Source organism: Peromyscus maniculatus, chromosome 8 (assembly GCF_049852395.1).
Source record: "Peromyscus maniculatus bairdii isolate BWxNUB_F1_BW_parent chromosome 8, HU_Pman_BW_mat_3.1, whole genome shotgun sequence".
NCBI classification, from domain to species: Eukaryota; Metazoa; Chordata; class Mammalia; order Rodentia; family Cricetidae; genus Peromyscus; species Peromyscus maniculatus.
The window spans coordinates 51,612,391-51,626,220 of NC_134859.1; the positions used below are offsets into that span (position 1 = coordinate 51,612,391).

At 42.5% G+C, this 13,830-nt stretch overlaps 1 protein-coding gene across 1 annotated transcript; it reads left to right on the top strand.

Moving 5' to 3' along the window:
- Positions 1-8: 8 nt before the first annotated feature.
- Positions 9-11,436, top strand: Sco1 (synthesis of cytochrome C oxidase 1). Its single transcript, XM_006973514.4, has 6 exons — positions 9-269; positions 1,289-1,379; positions 3,635-3,832; positions 4,480-4,572; positions 6,694-6,809; positions 10,569-11,436. Exons 1-6 carry the CDS (start codon positions 51-53, stop codon positions 10,701-10,703), a joined length of 852 nt encoding a protein of 283 aa, XP_006973576.1. The 5' UTR covers positions 9-50; the 3' UTR covers positions 10,704-11,436.
- The last annotated feature ends 2,394 nt before the right edge of the window (positions 11,437-13,830 follow it).

Sequence of the window (13,830 nt, forward strand, 5' to 3'; positions counted from 1 at the left end):
TCCGGCGGAAATGGAGGGGCGGCCCCAAAGAGGCCGGGTCTCCTAAACTCATGGCGGCCTTGGTGCGGGCGCCTTGTTCGGTGATGCGGCCGCCGTGTCGCCAGCTTTGGCTTCTGTTCTCCCACGGCCATGGGCTTTGGGGTACGGCAGGGATTCCGCGGCCGGGAGAGGCACGTTGCTGCCTGGGGATCCGAGTCTTCAGCTCCGTGCCGCCACCGCCGGGAGCCGACGGACCCCAGCCCAAGGGCGGTCGCCGCTCGAAGCCCGGGGTGAGTCGAGCCTTTGGTGCTCGGCCCTCTCTGCAGCTTGGTATCTCCGCATTCCGCTAGGTCACAACCTCAGGAACTTCCTGGCGTGCCCTGAAAGGTTATGGAGTCGCTTCCTTGCTCCCTGGTCAGCCCGTAGTCCCAGCCTCGATAGAACTTGAGAATCTACTCCCTCTCCGCGCAGTTACAACTCGGGCTTTTGCTCCAGAAAAAAATAAATAAATTCTGGGTTTTAAGGATCTCAACTTTACCATGATTCAAAAGTCAGAGCACTTTTATAATTTCACTGAATCCCCCGGTTCAGTGTATAACTTGAAATTGGAACAAAAATGTGGACCATTGTTGCGTTTGGGTATCCCCTACCCCTTCCTTTTCTCTCTTCCTCCTCTGTTCCTTTTTATCTTCCTCTGGTTCTATTTCGGTTTCATTCAGAGCCTCCACCTTGCTTGTGTTAGTAAGAAATGTGGATTTGGGGAGCGGGGGAAATCAGGCACAAGTAGCAAACAGTTTACGTCTTAAAGAGTACAGTATTAGCATAAGCCGATGAATTACAGGCTTTGTGCTGTTTGTTGAGAGCAGGCCTCTTATATCTCAGGTTGGCCTAGAACTTGATATGTAACCAAGAATGACTCTGAGCTTGATCCTCCTGCCTTCCCCTCCCAGAGTGCTAAGATTACAGGTGTGCTTCGCCACACCCGGTTTTATGCAGTGCTTGTCATGGAACCCGGGGGTTTGGGACATGCCCAGCAAGCACGCTGCCAATTAATTGAGCCCCATCTTCGACCCTTAATTTGTTTTTAAATGAACTTGGGTAACTTTCCCCTGGAAACTAGTGCTTTTGTAGTAGATATAACTGTATTCACAGAAACTTTCAGGATTTATCCCAAAGTAACCTGAAACATTCAATGTATGTAACAATGGTTTGTGTGTATATACTTGCTGTGAGAACTTAAGTAATAAATACAGCATGTTTAAATGTTTGCATCTTACTTGTTTTATTGTTGAAATCTCTGCCCCAGTAGCCCGTTTCTTGGAAGTCTTTAGCATTGACTTTTGCCATTGGAGGATCTTTACTGGCTGGAATGAAGTACTTCAAGAAAGAAAAGATAGAAAGTAAGTGCTTACTCTTTGACCTTTTTTGTTTCAAAACTTTTTTACTTATTTATTTTTAACTGTGCGTATGTGACTGCAGGTACATGAATGTCCTGGTGGGAACCAGAAGACACCTTTGGGGAGTTGGTTCTAGTGTATTCTTGCCTTCCATGGTGGGTTCCTGGGACAGAGCCTAACTGGTCAGGCTTTTAGAGCCAGCACTTTAATCTACCAAGCTGTTGGCCTGCCCTGTTTTTAAACTTTTTCTTTAAAAATAATTTTAGATTTACTAGTTTAGAAGAGTTGTGAAGATGGCAAAGAAAAGTCTCCATATACCTTTCATCCAACCCCTCTCCCAGTGTTGACATCTTAGAAGGTCATGGCACAACTAAGAAATTAAAATTGATGTAATTAACTGGATTACAGCATGTAATTGGGTTTTGCACATTTTCTCAGTGTCTTTAACTTTTCAGGGATGGAATCCAAAATGACTCAGCTGTAATATGTTGAATGTGGGCTGTTAGAAGTCCAGAGGGAGGGTACAAAAGACAGCTGTAAATATGTTGAATGTGGGCTGTTAGAAGTCCAGAGGGTGGGTACAAAGATGACTAAGATGTCCAAATGTTCCTGGTTGTCTCTTTAGTTTCTGAAGATTGTAAGGTTCTTAGGCTTTCCCTGACTTTCCTAACCTTGACAACTTTGAGAATTGTTTGTCAGTCTGTACTGATCTGATCTTTCCTGGTGATCCAGTTCAGGCCTTGCAGCCTTTGACAGGGTTCTCACAGAAGTGATACTACACCAGTCATTGCATCCATCAAGTACATTATGATTTTTCTTTGTCTTGTCATTGATGATATTGGATCATCTAAGACAATGTCAGCCTTGTATAAATTATGTGTTTTATGATATGTGTCTGTGTGTGCTGTTCTCATCACTCTGAATTTATTCATTTATTTTTGTTAGTATAGACTAATCATTTGCTATGTATTCAGTGGGTTGTGAGCTATTCTCTTTCTTTTAATACTCAAAGTAACTCGCGTGAGCTTATGCTTAGTTGTTTTGTTTGGTTGTTGGTTTTCATTGTCAACTTGACACAACCTGGAATCACTTGGGAAGAGTCCACCGTAAGGGGTCATCTAGATCAGGTTGGCCTATAGACATACATGACCATGGGGATTGTCTTGGCCCTAATTGACTTGGAAACACCCAGCCTGTAAGTGGAAGGTAGCCCCATTTCCTGGTTTGGGCCTGTACTTTTTTATAAGAATAGAGGAAGCTAGCTAAATACTATGCATACATAGTTTATTTCTCTCTTGTCTGAGCTGGGTGTGATATGACTAGCTGCTGCAAGCTCCTCCCACTAGGACTTTCCTACTATTTCCAGAAATTGTTAGATAAAATAAACCCTTTCTCATCTGAGTTTCTTTTTTGTTTGTTTGGTTTTTTTGTTTTGTTTTTGAGACAGGGTCTCACTATGTAGCTCTGGCTGTCCTAGAACTTGCTTTATAGACCAGGCTGGCCTCAAACTCACAGAGATCCGCCTGCCTCTGCCTCGTGGGTGCTGGAATTAAAAGTGGGCTCCACCACTGCCTGGCCCTGAGGTTTTTTTTGACAAGATGCTTTATCCCAGCATCAGAGATGAAACAGGAACAGAGCTTGTTGTTCACAGGATCCTGTTTTCAGGAGTCTTTGGGTTTTCCCTTCTGTCACTGGCTCTTCTTGTACTTAATTTTTTCACCTTATTTCAACACTTCTCAACAACAAAAATAACTTTTCCATCAGTTGGAGAATCCCTATGTAATGAAACCATAAACTCACTTCAGTGCCTGATTGTCTTAATATTACAGAGATCATTCCAGTTTTCCCTCCATCGTTCTGGTGTCCTTCCCATTAGTAACACTCTTATCCCTGTTTGTTTGGTTTGTTTATTTAATTAATCTTCTGCATGAAAATAAGGTCCCATCACCACTGCCTTTCCTATGAAGCTGTTTCTAGCACACCCGGCCTCTAGGCTCCTTCACCCCCACTCTGAACAGATTAGGACTGGCTTGTTCTAGGAGAACACGTTTTACCTTTTCATTGCAGTGCTTGCCATGTGTTACAGCATTTAATTTTCTTATTAAATGCTTATTTTTCTGAAAACATTTTTGTTAGTGTCTTGAAAGCTGATATTTCTTGTGTATTTTATACCTCCCACTCCACCTACATACTGTTACTAGTATTATGCTAACTGTCAGACATTTCAGTGACTTTTCTGTTTGGTGCATCTCTTTAAGAGCTGGAGCAGCAGCGACACCGCGCGGTTGGAAAGCCTTTACTAGGGGGACCATTTTCCCTCATCACTCATGATGGAGAGCCCAAAACTGACAAGGACTACCTGGGCCACTGGGTGTTGATTTATTTTGGCTTCACCCATTGCCCTGATATCTGTCCGGAAGAACTAGAGAAAATGATTCAAGTTGTAGATGAAATAGGTAAGAAAGCAGTTGCTAACTGCACTATTTAACAGTTCTGTTTCTCACTGTGTTAGACAGGGTGTTGTCATTATTGGTCTGAAAGAACGTAAAGTTTCCTTGTTCAGCTTGATGCTCTGATTGCAGGACCCTGCTCTGTACCGAAGGAGTCGTGTTGGGTGCCAAGTGTTAGATCACTTAAAAATGTCAGCATGCCTCTATCTCCTATTACTGAAGCATTCTCATTGTGTTTCCCCAGTGACATTGACGGTTGGATTAGGAAATCTGAAGTGATAAGTGATATTTTATTAGTGTCAATTAAAAGGAATTAGAAGGAATCGTGCCTCTTTAAATTGTTTTGGTAAATTCATTCTTTATTGATAGCTTACCTTGTCCTTGAGATAGGGTAGGAAAAACTACAGGAGTAGGATTGCGTTAGGAAATAAGATGGCTACGAGAAGTGATCTGGGGTAACAGCATTTATGTATGAGGAGAGGTGTTTGATGGGATGTCTGTCCGGCTCCACCACAGACAGAAACTACTCCTCTACTCCAGATAGTCTAACCTGTCCTCTGTGTTCCCATGACTTTTCGCTATAGCAACACTTTCTCCGAATGTTGTGTCTTTTCCCTTGTGGTGAGTGTTGACTAATTGGAACTTTTTTTCAGACAGTATTCCGTCCCTGCCAAATTTAACTCCACTTTTCATCACCATTGATCCAGAAAGGGACACAAAAGAAGCCATCTCAACTTACGTGAAAGGTGTGTTTTACTGATAATTGCACATACTTACTTAACGGTTTGCAGTAGCAAACCAAAATAGACAAGTGATATTATTAACAGTTTTAAGGCAAATAAAACAATGGAGGTCAGAGTTGTAGCTTGGTTTAATTGACACAAGAGAAGCAGTTTATCCATTCTTGGTGCTGTGCTCTTTTATCACAAGAAGGGTTGGAGCTTGAGCTTCATGAATAACTGAGTTAGGTGGGGATGAGAGTGTATTGCTTCCAGCTCTGTGTCTCACCGTCCTTTTGTTAAAATGGAGAGACATGCCTCAGGAGTGTGTACAGGGGGAGGTTATTATATATATTTAGACTGGGTTTAATTATACCATTGACTGCCCTGAAAATTACCATAGATTGGCTACCTTGAACTCACGGAAACCCACCTGCCTCTGCCTCTGGAGTGCTGGGATTAAAAGTGTCTGCCACCATTCCTTGCTTTAATTCAATTGTTTTAAGAGACTTCCAAAATTACATAAATTCTAAAAAATATAATAGTACATACATTCTATGGCTGATTTACCCATAGCCATGAGTGTTTTGGTTTTGTATGAATTTTCTTATTGGCTGTCTTTTGTTGTTGTTAATTTATTTTCCCACTAGACATGGTGGTGCACACCTTTAATCCCAGCACTGGGGAGCTAAGAGAGACTAGCCTTGTCCACATAGAGTTCTAAGATAGCCAGGGCTACATAGAGAGTCCCTGTCTCAACATTCTCAAAAAAAAAAAAAAAAAAGAAATTTCATGCAGTCTGTTTTGATTATGTTCTCCACCCAACTACAACTTCATGTTCTTCCTCCACCTCAAAAACAAAAAATTAATTTAAAAAAAATCAAAATAGGAAAAAAAAAAAAACCAAGAAGACAAAAAAATGTTCAAACAGTGAAACAAAAGTTCACAAAAAGAACATGGAGTCCATTTTGTGTTGGCTGACGACTACTGAGCATGGGGCCCACCCTGGAGTGTTTTTGATGTTCCCATTAACACTTCACTGGAAAACTGATTTTCCTTCTCTCAACCATTTTCGGTTACAGATAGTGTCTGGACTAGGGGTAGGACTTGTGTGCACTTTCCCTTCTCAGTTCTCAGGTTTCATCCAGTTTGAACATGGGCACGGCCTGGGCATGTTGTCATAATCTGAATTTGTGTGTGTGTGTGTGTGTGTGTGTGTGTGTGTGTGTGTGTCAGTCAGTGTCAGGCCTGTTATCTTTGGAAGACACTGTTTTCTTGAAGTCGTCCATTCCTTCTGTCTCTTCAAGTCTTTCCACCTCCTCTTCCATGTGGATCCTGAGCCTTGAGGAGAGTGGGATCAATGAAGACGTTCCATTTCAGACTGAGTCCTCCCAAGTTGTCTTAGGGTTTCTATTGCTGTGAAGAGACACCATGGCCACAACAACTCTTATAAGGAAAAATATTTAATTAATTAGGTGGGTTACAGTTTCAGAGGTTTAGTCCATTATTATCATGGTGCTGGAGCAGGAGCTGAGAGTCCTTATATCTTGACTCACAGGCAACAGGAAGTGGTCTGAAAAACCAGGCGGTATCTTGAACATATATGAGACCTCAAAGACCACCTCCACAGTAACATGCTTCCTCCAACAAGACCACACCTACTCCATCAAGGTCACACCTCCTAATAGTGCCACTCCCTTTGGGGACCATTTTCTTTCAGACCACCACACAAGCCTCTCATAACCACTAAGCCATCTTACTAGCCTCTTGAATGAAGTTTCTTCCCATATGATGCATTGAAAAACCTGAGGTACTTGAGGAATCCTCAACTGCATATGGCTATAGCTAAATTAACATAATTAAGTAACTAGAATATATCTCTCCCAAATCTTTATATTATAATCATTAAAAGATCCAACGTATGTCATGGGAGAATTTTCATTTCTTCTCTGAGGTTATTTTTTTTATTTTTAAATCATGCAGAAATGGTTGTAGACTCAGGAACAAAGTGGCACCAAAGCTGCTTTATAGTGTTTTTTATTTATTGGGTTTTTTTATGCATGTTTTTGTTATTTTAGTTTTATTTTAAGTAAAGATGGTTATGTTTCTTGTCTTTCATTTTCACTGTGTTCTTGTTTTTATATTTAGAATTTTCGCCCAAATTGGTTGGTTTGACTGGCACAAAAGAAGACATTGATGGAGTGGCCAGAGCATACAGGGTCTATTACAGCCCTGGCCCTAAGGATGAAGATGAGGACTACATAGTAAGTACCCTGGCCTTGGATTCCAGGTTCTCACACTTTACATGCCTGACTGGCTTCTGAGATAAAGGAAAACCCGAGAGACTGAAAGGACGGTTCAGTGATTTAAAGCACTTCAGAGAACCTTGTTTCAGTTCCCAGTACCCACACTGTGGCTCACAGTTGGTGTAAATCTAGTTCCAGGGGATCCAGTGTCCTCTTCTGGATTCCACAGCACTAGGCACACACATTGAACACATACATTCGTGTAGGCAAATACTCAAATACATAAACCAAAAATCTCTTTTAAAAAGAAAACTGAGGGTATTATAAATTCCTCAAGAATTTAGGATAATTTGAAAATCTGATAGGCACATGTTTTTGAGAGGTGGTTGTTCATTGCTTAGTTTATATTCATCCCATAGTTTGTCTGACTTCCCTAGTTGAATACAATTACAAAAGCAAATACTCAGGCACCATGTTGGATTCAGAGGAGCACCACATTGAATCCATGCTAGTACAGTTTTAGTTCATCAGCATTGTGCTGGTTCTCCCTGTGTCCCTGATGAAGTAGAAGAAAAAATACTCCTTTTTAGAAGTAGTTGTAAGCCTCGGGGAATCATTATATCATTGAAAGATAAGAGAAAAAATAAGAGTCTTCAAATAACAGATTATCTACAGGTTTTAGTGGCTGTGACAGTTCCGTTCAACTTGGGGTTCAGTAATGAGAGATGGGACATCTGTCCAGTTTACCTTTGTGGGTCCTTCATTGAGGATCTGTTTTCTTGTTAGTTTGTCTGTGAAGTCCTGAGCAACTAAACCCACTTCTGCTTTGTGTTTCATGGTGTGCAAAGGGCTGACTTTTCTTCTCAACCAGGTTCTTGTTTCCCAGCACATTCAGAGTTGACATGCTGCTATAGTATTGTTAACAGATTTTCTTTCAGTTGTCATACTGTGTTTTTTCTATGTTAGTTGAGTGAAGTGATTATCATAAATTTTCATTTTATCTGCAGAATGTCTGAGTCACTGATACCAGTTTCCTGACGCTGTCCCTACAGCAATGTTTGTCTCTACTGCCCACTGTAGTGTGTAGTTTGTACCTTTCTCTCTCTTTCTCTCTCTCTCTCTCTCTCTGTGTGTGTGTGTGTGTGTGTGTGTGTGTGTGTGTGTGTGTGTGTGTGTGTTTTTACACGTGCTGGCTAGGATGGCTGATAAATGAGCTCCCAGAATCTGCCTGTCTCCGCTCCCCTGTACTGCACATACAAGCGTCTGTGGCCATACTCGGCTTTTACATGGGTGCAGGTGATTGAACTCTTGCTTTCACCCTGAGCACCGGCACCGGCACCGGCACACTAGGGCAATCCTTCCGCCCCTCTCTAGCACTTTTGAGCCTGTAGCCTGTTTTTTATTGCTGTGCATTTGCTCAATCAGCCAACAGGGGGAGACACTTCCAGCTTCTTAGAGTTTTTCGTTAGTGTGACTCCTTATGTCTTGAGGCGAAATATGTTAGGATTAAGGACCAGTAAGGGGCAGTGCTTAGAGATAAACCTTGAGATGTAATGGAATGCTATTTTTACAATCTCAGACAATGGAGATGAAAGTAGAATCTTTAGACAGTGAATATAAATTGAGCATACTAAACAGGATTCACTACAAAGCTATTTTGCACATTATTATATATGTACTTATTATACACATAATATGACTTTATTATATATAAATGTTAGAAAATAGTTCAGGAAGAATATAAGTGGCTTTTTAAATTTAAGCTAAGACAAATTCATAACCAAAGATTATTTAGTGGTGTACCTTTTTAAAAACCTGTCAGTTTAGCTGTGATTGGAAAGTTTGGAAATCTTTTGTTAGAATTGGAAAAATAAGAAATGGGTTGTTGGAGTGAACTTCAGACAACAGGTGTTTCCAGGCATTGTTGTTAGGAATGAATCTAGTAGGCCCTCTTCAGCGGGTCCTGTGGAAGTATGTAAAAACTGCTGTTACCACATGGGTGCTCCTTGGAAATTAGCTCACAGGTGAATCTTACAGCATTGTTGGCCATGCACTCCTGAGACTCCAGCACTATTAGGGGTGGTAACAGGATGTTTGCTGGAGCCTGATGCTACTAACCTAGCTCTGGGTTTAGTGAGAGACCTTGTTTCCAGGGAATCTGGCTTAGGGTAACAAAGGAGGCCACCCAACGTCATCCTCTGGCCTCTGTGTGGGGGTGGGGGATGCATACTCAACACACATATACACATAGACCACACACACAAGGAAGAAAGGGTGTGTAGTTGCTTGTTTTGTTTTTCTATACTACCAACTACCAAAATTCGACAAATTCTCTATCACAGCAAGTGTTGATTTGCCCCAACAATAATGGAAAAGTGACCACTAGTAAGTTTGACAAGGACAGAAGAATGTATTTTACTGTATACTAGTTGCTAATTTATATTAACCCTCAAAAATAAGTCCAGCATACTTCAGTTCTGGTCTTTTAAGAAGGAAAGTAAATAGAGAAAAAGGCCAAGTGTGTGTGGAGGGGGGCAGTGGATATTATATGTGTATATGAAATTGTCAAAAAATTAATTCTCTAAAGGAAACGGTGAAGGAAAGAGGGGTATAAGCTGCAGAGAAAGGCTTGAGGGGAGAGCCAGAGTTTTAATATGAGTCAAATGTGAGGCGAGATTCCTGGTCCTGCCTGGCTCCTGCAGTCACTTCTCCACATGAAGTCACCAGCTGTCTGAGCTCTTGGTGGCATTCTTTCCTGATGGAGGCAAGTGGCTCTTTCCATTTGCTATCTCCTTATGAATGTGTGTGTATAAAAAGCCAATAGCCTCACGGCCAGATAATGTGGGCTGGGGTATATTCTGGGGAGTTTCCAGTTGGTGTGTGTGATGGCATTCCTATCTTCTCCTGTCTGCCAAACAAGCCTGCAACAAATTCCAAGGACTTAGGATGCCAGGTCTACTCTTAAATATTGTGGAAATGAATATCTAAAAAGAGTGATGACCAGTCGATACTTAAATTGGAACTGAGACATTTTAAGAGCATAGTCAAGGAAATTGAAGAGCCTCCTAGAGAGCAGCATTTGTGGCCAGTGGGGTTTCCAAGCAGTCTGCTTCAGATAAGAAGGTCAGACTAGCAAATGCAAATTTCCCAAGGGAGAAAAACATCTTCAGTTTTGGTTTGAATCACTAGTATCTGGACTAAATCACTTAGGATTTGTAAATTACATGCTTCAGCTAGTGGTTGGTTTTCTGGCTTCTCATAAAGCATGGCAAGCAGAGTTTAAGCAGTTCTTCCTTAAGCATGAGGATGCACACCCAGGCACTTGCTGAGTTCCGAACTACTCAAAGTGGTTCTGACCACGGCTCTGACTCCCATGTGATAGCTCTGTATGAATGCAGAAGGGGTCAGATGAGATACACCCAATAAGAAGTGCACGGTGTTTGATAACAGCGCTGCTGTTCCACAGCGTAGTGTATTTATGAAGGCTGATAGAAGGTGAATGTACAGGTGAGTATATGAAGAACTGTACCAAAGGATCCTAAGCTGACCCACAGCAGCAACCGTGGCAGAGTTCAGGAACCTGAGGTTTCAGATGACCCCTGGCTGGGAGTGTGTTGCAGTCAGCACAGGCCCATTCGGTAGGCAGGGCCTCCCTGAGAGGATGCTGCAGTGGTTGTTTAAGCACTGATGTTAATGTCTCTTACCCTGCAGCATATTTCTCTTCAGTAACATAAGTTGGTAATCCTTTTTCACACATGCTTCTCCTCCTCTTTACAGGTTGATCATACAATAATAATGTACTTGATTGGACCCGATGGAGAGTTCATCGATTACTTTGGCCAAAACAAGAAGGCAGCAGAAATAGCTGGTTCAATCGCTGCACACATGAGATCACACATGAAGAAGAGGTAGCCAGAGTGGTGTCGCCAGACATAGGATTGTCTTGTTGAAGAGGAAGGAGGCTTTGTCTCCCTAAGGAGCCTCTATATAATGTAATGTACAGCATTGCCTTCATACCCTGAGATCATCATTCTACATGAGATGTTGCCCTGGGCTCAGCCAACCCAGTCTGCCACATAGCTACTACCATGGGTCCAGAGGGCCAGGGTAAGCAGAGCTGGTGGAGAACAGGCCTCTCAGAGCCATCAGAGGGAGGCATATGAGCACCTTTCCATAGGAATGGCACTTGGAGCAGCACCAATTCCTGAACAGCGTCTGGGACCTTGCTCAGGCAAATCGTGGGGCCGGATTCAACAGCAGAGTGTCATTTCCATAGTGCTCTTGCTTTTTCAACTTGTGTGCTTGTTTGCTGATAGTCCAGACAGGCATGCGCGTTTGTCTTTGTACTTGAGAGTAGAGGTCAGTCTTTGTAGAAAAGGAATGGGTGTCACTGTCAGGTTTGCATTTCGATCCCTCAGCAGGTGCTGCTTTGACGACTGAAGGAGAAAACTTACTGTTCCAACCTAATTGTTAATTCAGTTCCTGCTTTTTTTATTTTTTAATAGCTAAATGGTTTGGCTGGTTTTCAGTGATTGACCAAATGGAAATGAGGATATTAATTATGACTGATAAAGATTTTGTTTTTCATGTACCAGGTTACACAGTTTATAAAATAAAGATGTAATCAGTTTAGCAACTTGGACAAGTGTGACTTCGATTCTGTGAAGAGTGGATGCCTAGGGCATTGTGGTCAGGGCAGAGGCCACAGACTGAAATGGGTGGGTAGATAGATGCTTGTTGAAATGCAGGCTTGGAGCTCACCTCTCTTGTCTGAGTGACATGCAGAGACCTGGGTTTCCCCGGGGACAGGTGACTGACGTACTGATGATGGGAGCCTACAGGTGGATCTAGTGTCTCATGGACAAACAGTAAGCATAACCAGCCTTTCGAGGGGTTGTCAGCAGCTATTCCAGAGAATGGTGCTGTGGCCTGGGCATGGTAACATACACCTTTAGTCCCAGCACTCAGGGGCAGAGGCAGGTGGTTCTCTGAGTTTGGAGCCAGCCAGACTACCTAGTAAGCCCCTCTCTCAAAAAAAAAAAAAGAAAAAAAAAGAAAATACTGGGTGAATAATAGATCTTGGCTTCGTTTCTGAATTAAACTGCCCTAATACCTGGGTTTGGCTGTCTTTTGTTTTGTTTTGTTTTTTGTTTTTTGTTTTTCAAGACAGGATTTCTCTGTGTAGCTTTGCGCCTTTCCTGGAACTCACTCTGTTGTCCAGGCTGGCCTCGAACTCACAGAGATCCGCCTGGCTCTTCCTCCTGAGTGCTAAGATTAAAAGGCGTGCACCACGGCCTGGCCCACCTTTTCAACTTGAACCTTTCCAGTAAATCCGAAATGCTACAAATAAAGCATGAGTCCAAAGGGCCAGGGTAAGCAGAGCTGGTTAGCTGTTATATGCATATAATGCAGGCTTATCTTCTGGCATTTAATTTCTCAATACATACATTAAGCTTAATGAGTACTTAAGTCACTGTGAAAAAACACCCTGTATATGTTATAGGCCAAATCATGTCATTCACAAAAATATGTCCACATCCCAGAATCAGTCACTTGAGAATGTGACTGTATTTGGACATTAAGTCTATAAGGAAGTAATGTTAGGATCCTGCTCTCACTCTGCTGGGTCTAACATCTTACATCATAAGGGGGGCGCGAGGAGTGCTACCTCATGGTCATGCAGTCTTAAAAAGCTGAACACAGACCCCCCACCCTCTTTTCTGTTTCCTCTCTTCTCTGCCATGCTTCCCTCCCCTGCCAGGCCTGGCTCCTCCCCACCCTCAACCCCCTTTCCCTCCATTAAAGCTCTAAAAACTAATACTGGGTTCTGCCTTGGCTGTGACTCTTCCACCTACCCACCAGCACCATTTCATCCTTCCAGGTAATTTAGTTGAAATGAGGCTATTTGGTTAGCAGTATTATTGGCATCCTTAATAGTGTAGGAGATCAGCACACAGGAAAATAGGTGGGAACACTGGTGTCTGTCCACTAGCCATAGAGAGGTGTGTAGAAGGAACCAACTTGTAACACCTCCATTGTAGACGGCCAATCTCCAGAACCTTAAGAAAATAGAGGTCTCCTGTTGAAACCACTCAGTCAGCTGTAGCAAACCAGTATAGTCCATTCTTTGATAAGCAGCTGGAAGATTTAGTTCCCCTCCCAAGTACTTGGTTTGGAATGTCTTTCTTGGGAACTTCCTAAAGTCTGATCTTACAACAAGAAAGGTACTGAGCATCAGAAATAGCAAACATTTTAGCCCACAACACTTGTATGGCTCAGTGTGTGGCATGCTTGCTCATTCTCAGCTGTTGCAGGTTAGCCCTCCTGTGATGCCCCAGAAAGGAAAACTGTTGCAGGTTAGCCCTCCTGTGATGCTCCAGAAAGAAGAGCTTTTACAGAAATTTTTCATTTGCTCTTCATCCAGTGTCAAGTTTACAGACTTAGAGCTTAGCAGGATAGATGCAGAGAACAGGACCTCAGAGATGATCTCCGTGTGTGTGCATGTGTACGTACACATTCTTGTGGGTGCACATGTGCTTGGAAGCCATAAATCAACCTTGGGTGCCATCAGCTGTCCACCATGTTTTCAGAGAAGATCTCTCATTGGCCTAGAATTTCCCTAGCAGGCTGGCCAGGCAAGAAGCCCATTAGAGATCTTCCTGTTTCTGCCTCCCAGTACTGAGGTTACAAGCATATGCTGCCAAACCTGGTCTTTAGGGTTTTTTGTTTTTTTTTTTGTTTTGTTTTGTTTTTTTAAATACATCGGTTTTAGGGATTGAACTCAGGACCTCATGCTCAAGTACTTTACCATCTCCTTAGTCCCCATTTCTGCTTTCTTACATAGCATTAGGATTTAGAAATTTTTAAAAAGGAAAGTGTGTTGGAATAAAAAAAAAAACAGCTGTCTTCTGGTTCCAGCTGGAAGTGGGGCTTTCATTGCTGATACAGGATCACATGTGATCAGAGCAGGCCTATCACCAGGTTTGTCTCAGGAGCCTGGTAACACAGGGGCCCAGGAAGCTAGCTGATTTCTAAGCAT

Excerpts from the sequence above, each read along its gene's own strand:
- Sco1 (XM_006973514.4), top strand. The coding sequence starts at position 51 with ATGGCGGCCTTGGTGCGGGCGCCTTGTTCGGTGATGCGGCCGCCGTGT. Across the intron at positions 4,573-6,693 it reads CATCTCAACTTACGTGAAAG|AATTTTCGCCCAAATTGGTT; the intron begins GTGTGTTTTACT and ends TTTTATATTTAG. Across the intron at positions 6,810-10,568 it reads ATGAAGATGAGGACTACATA|GTTGATCATACAATAATAAT; the intron begins GTAAGTACCCTG and ends TCCTCTTTACAG.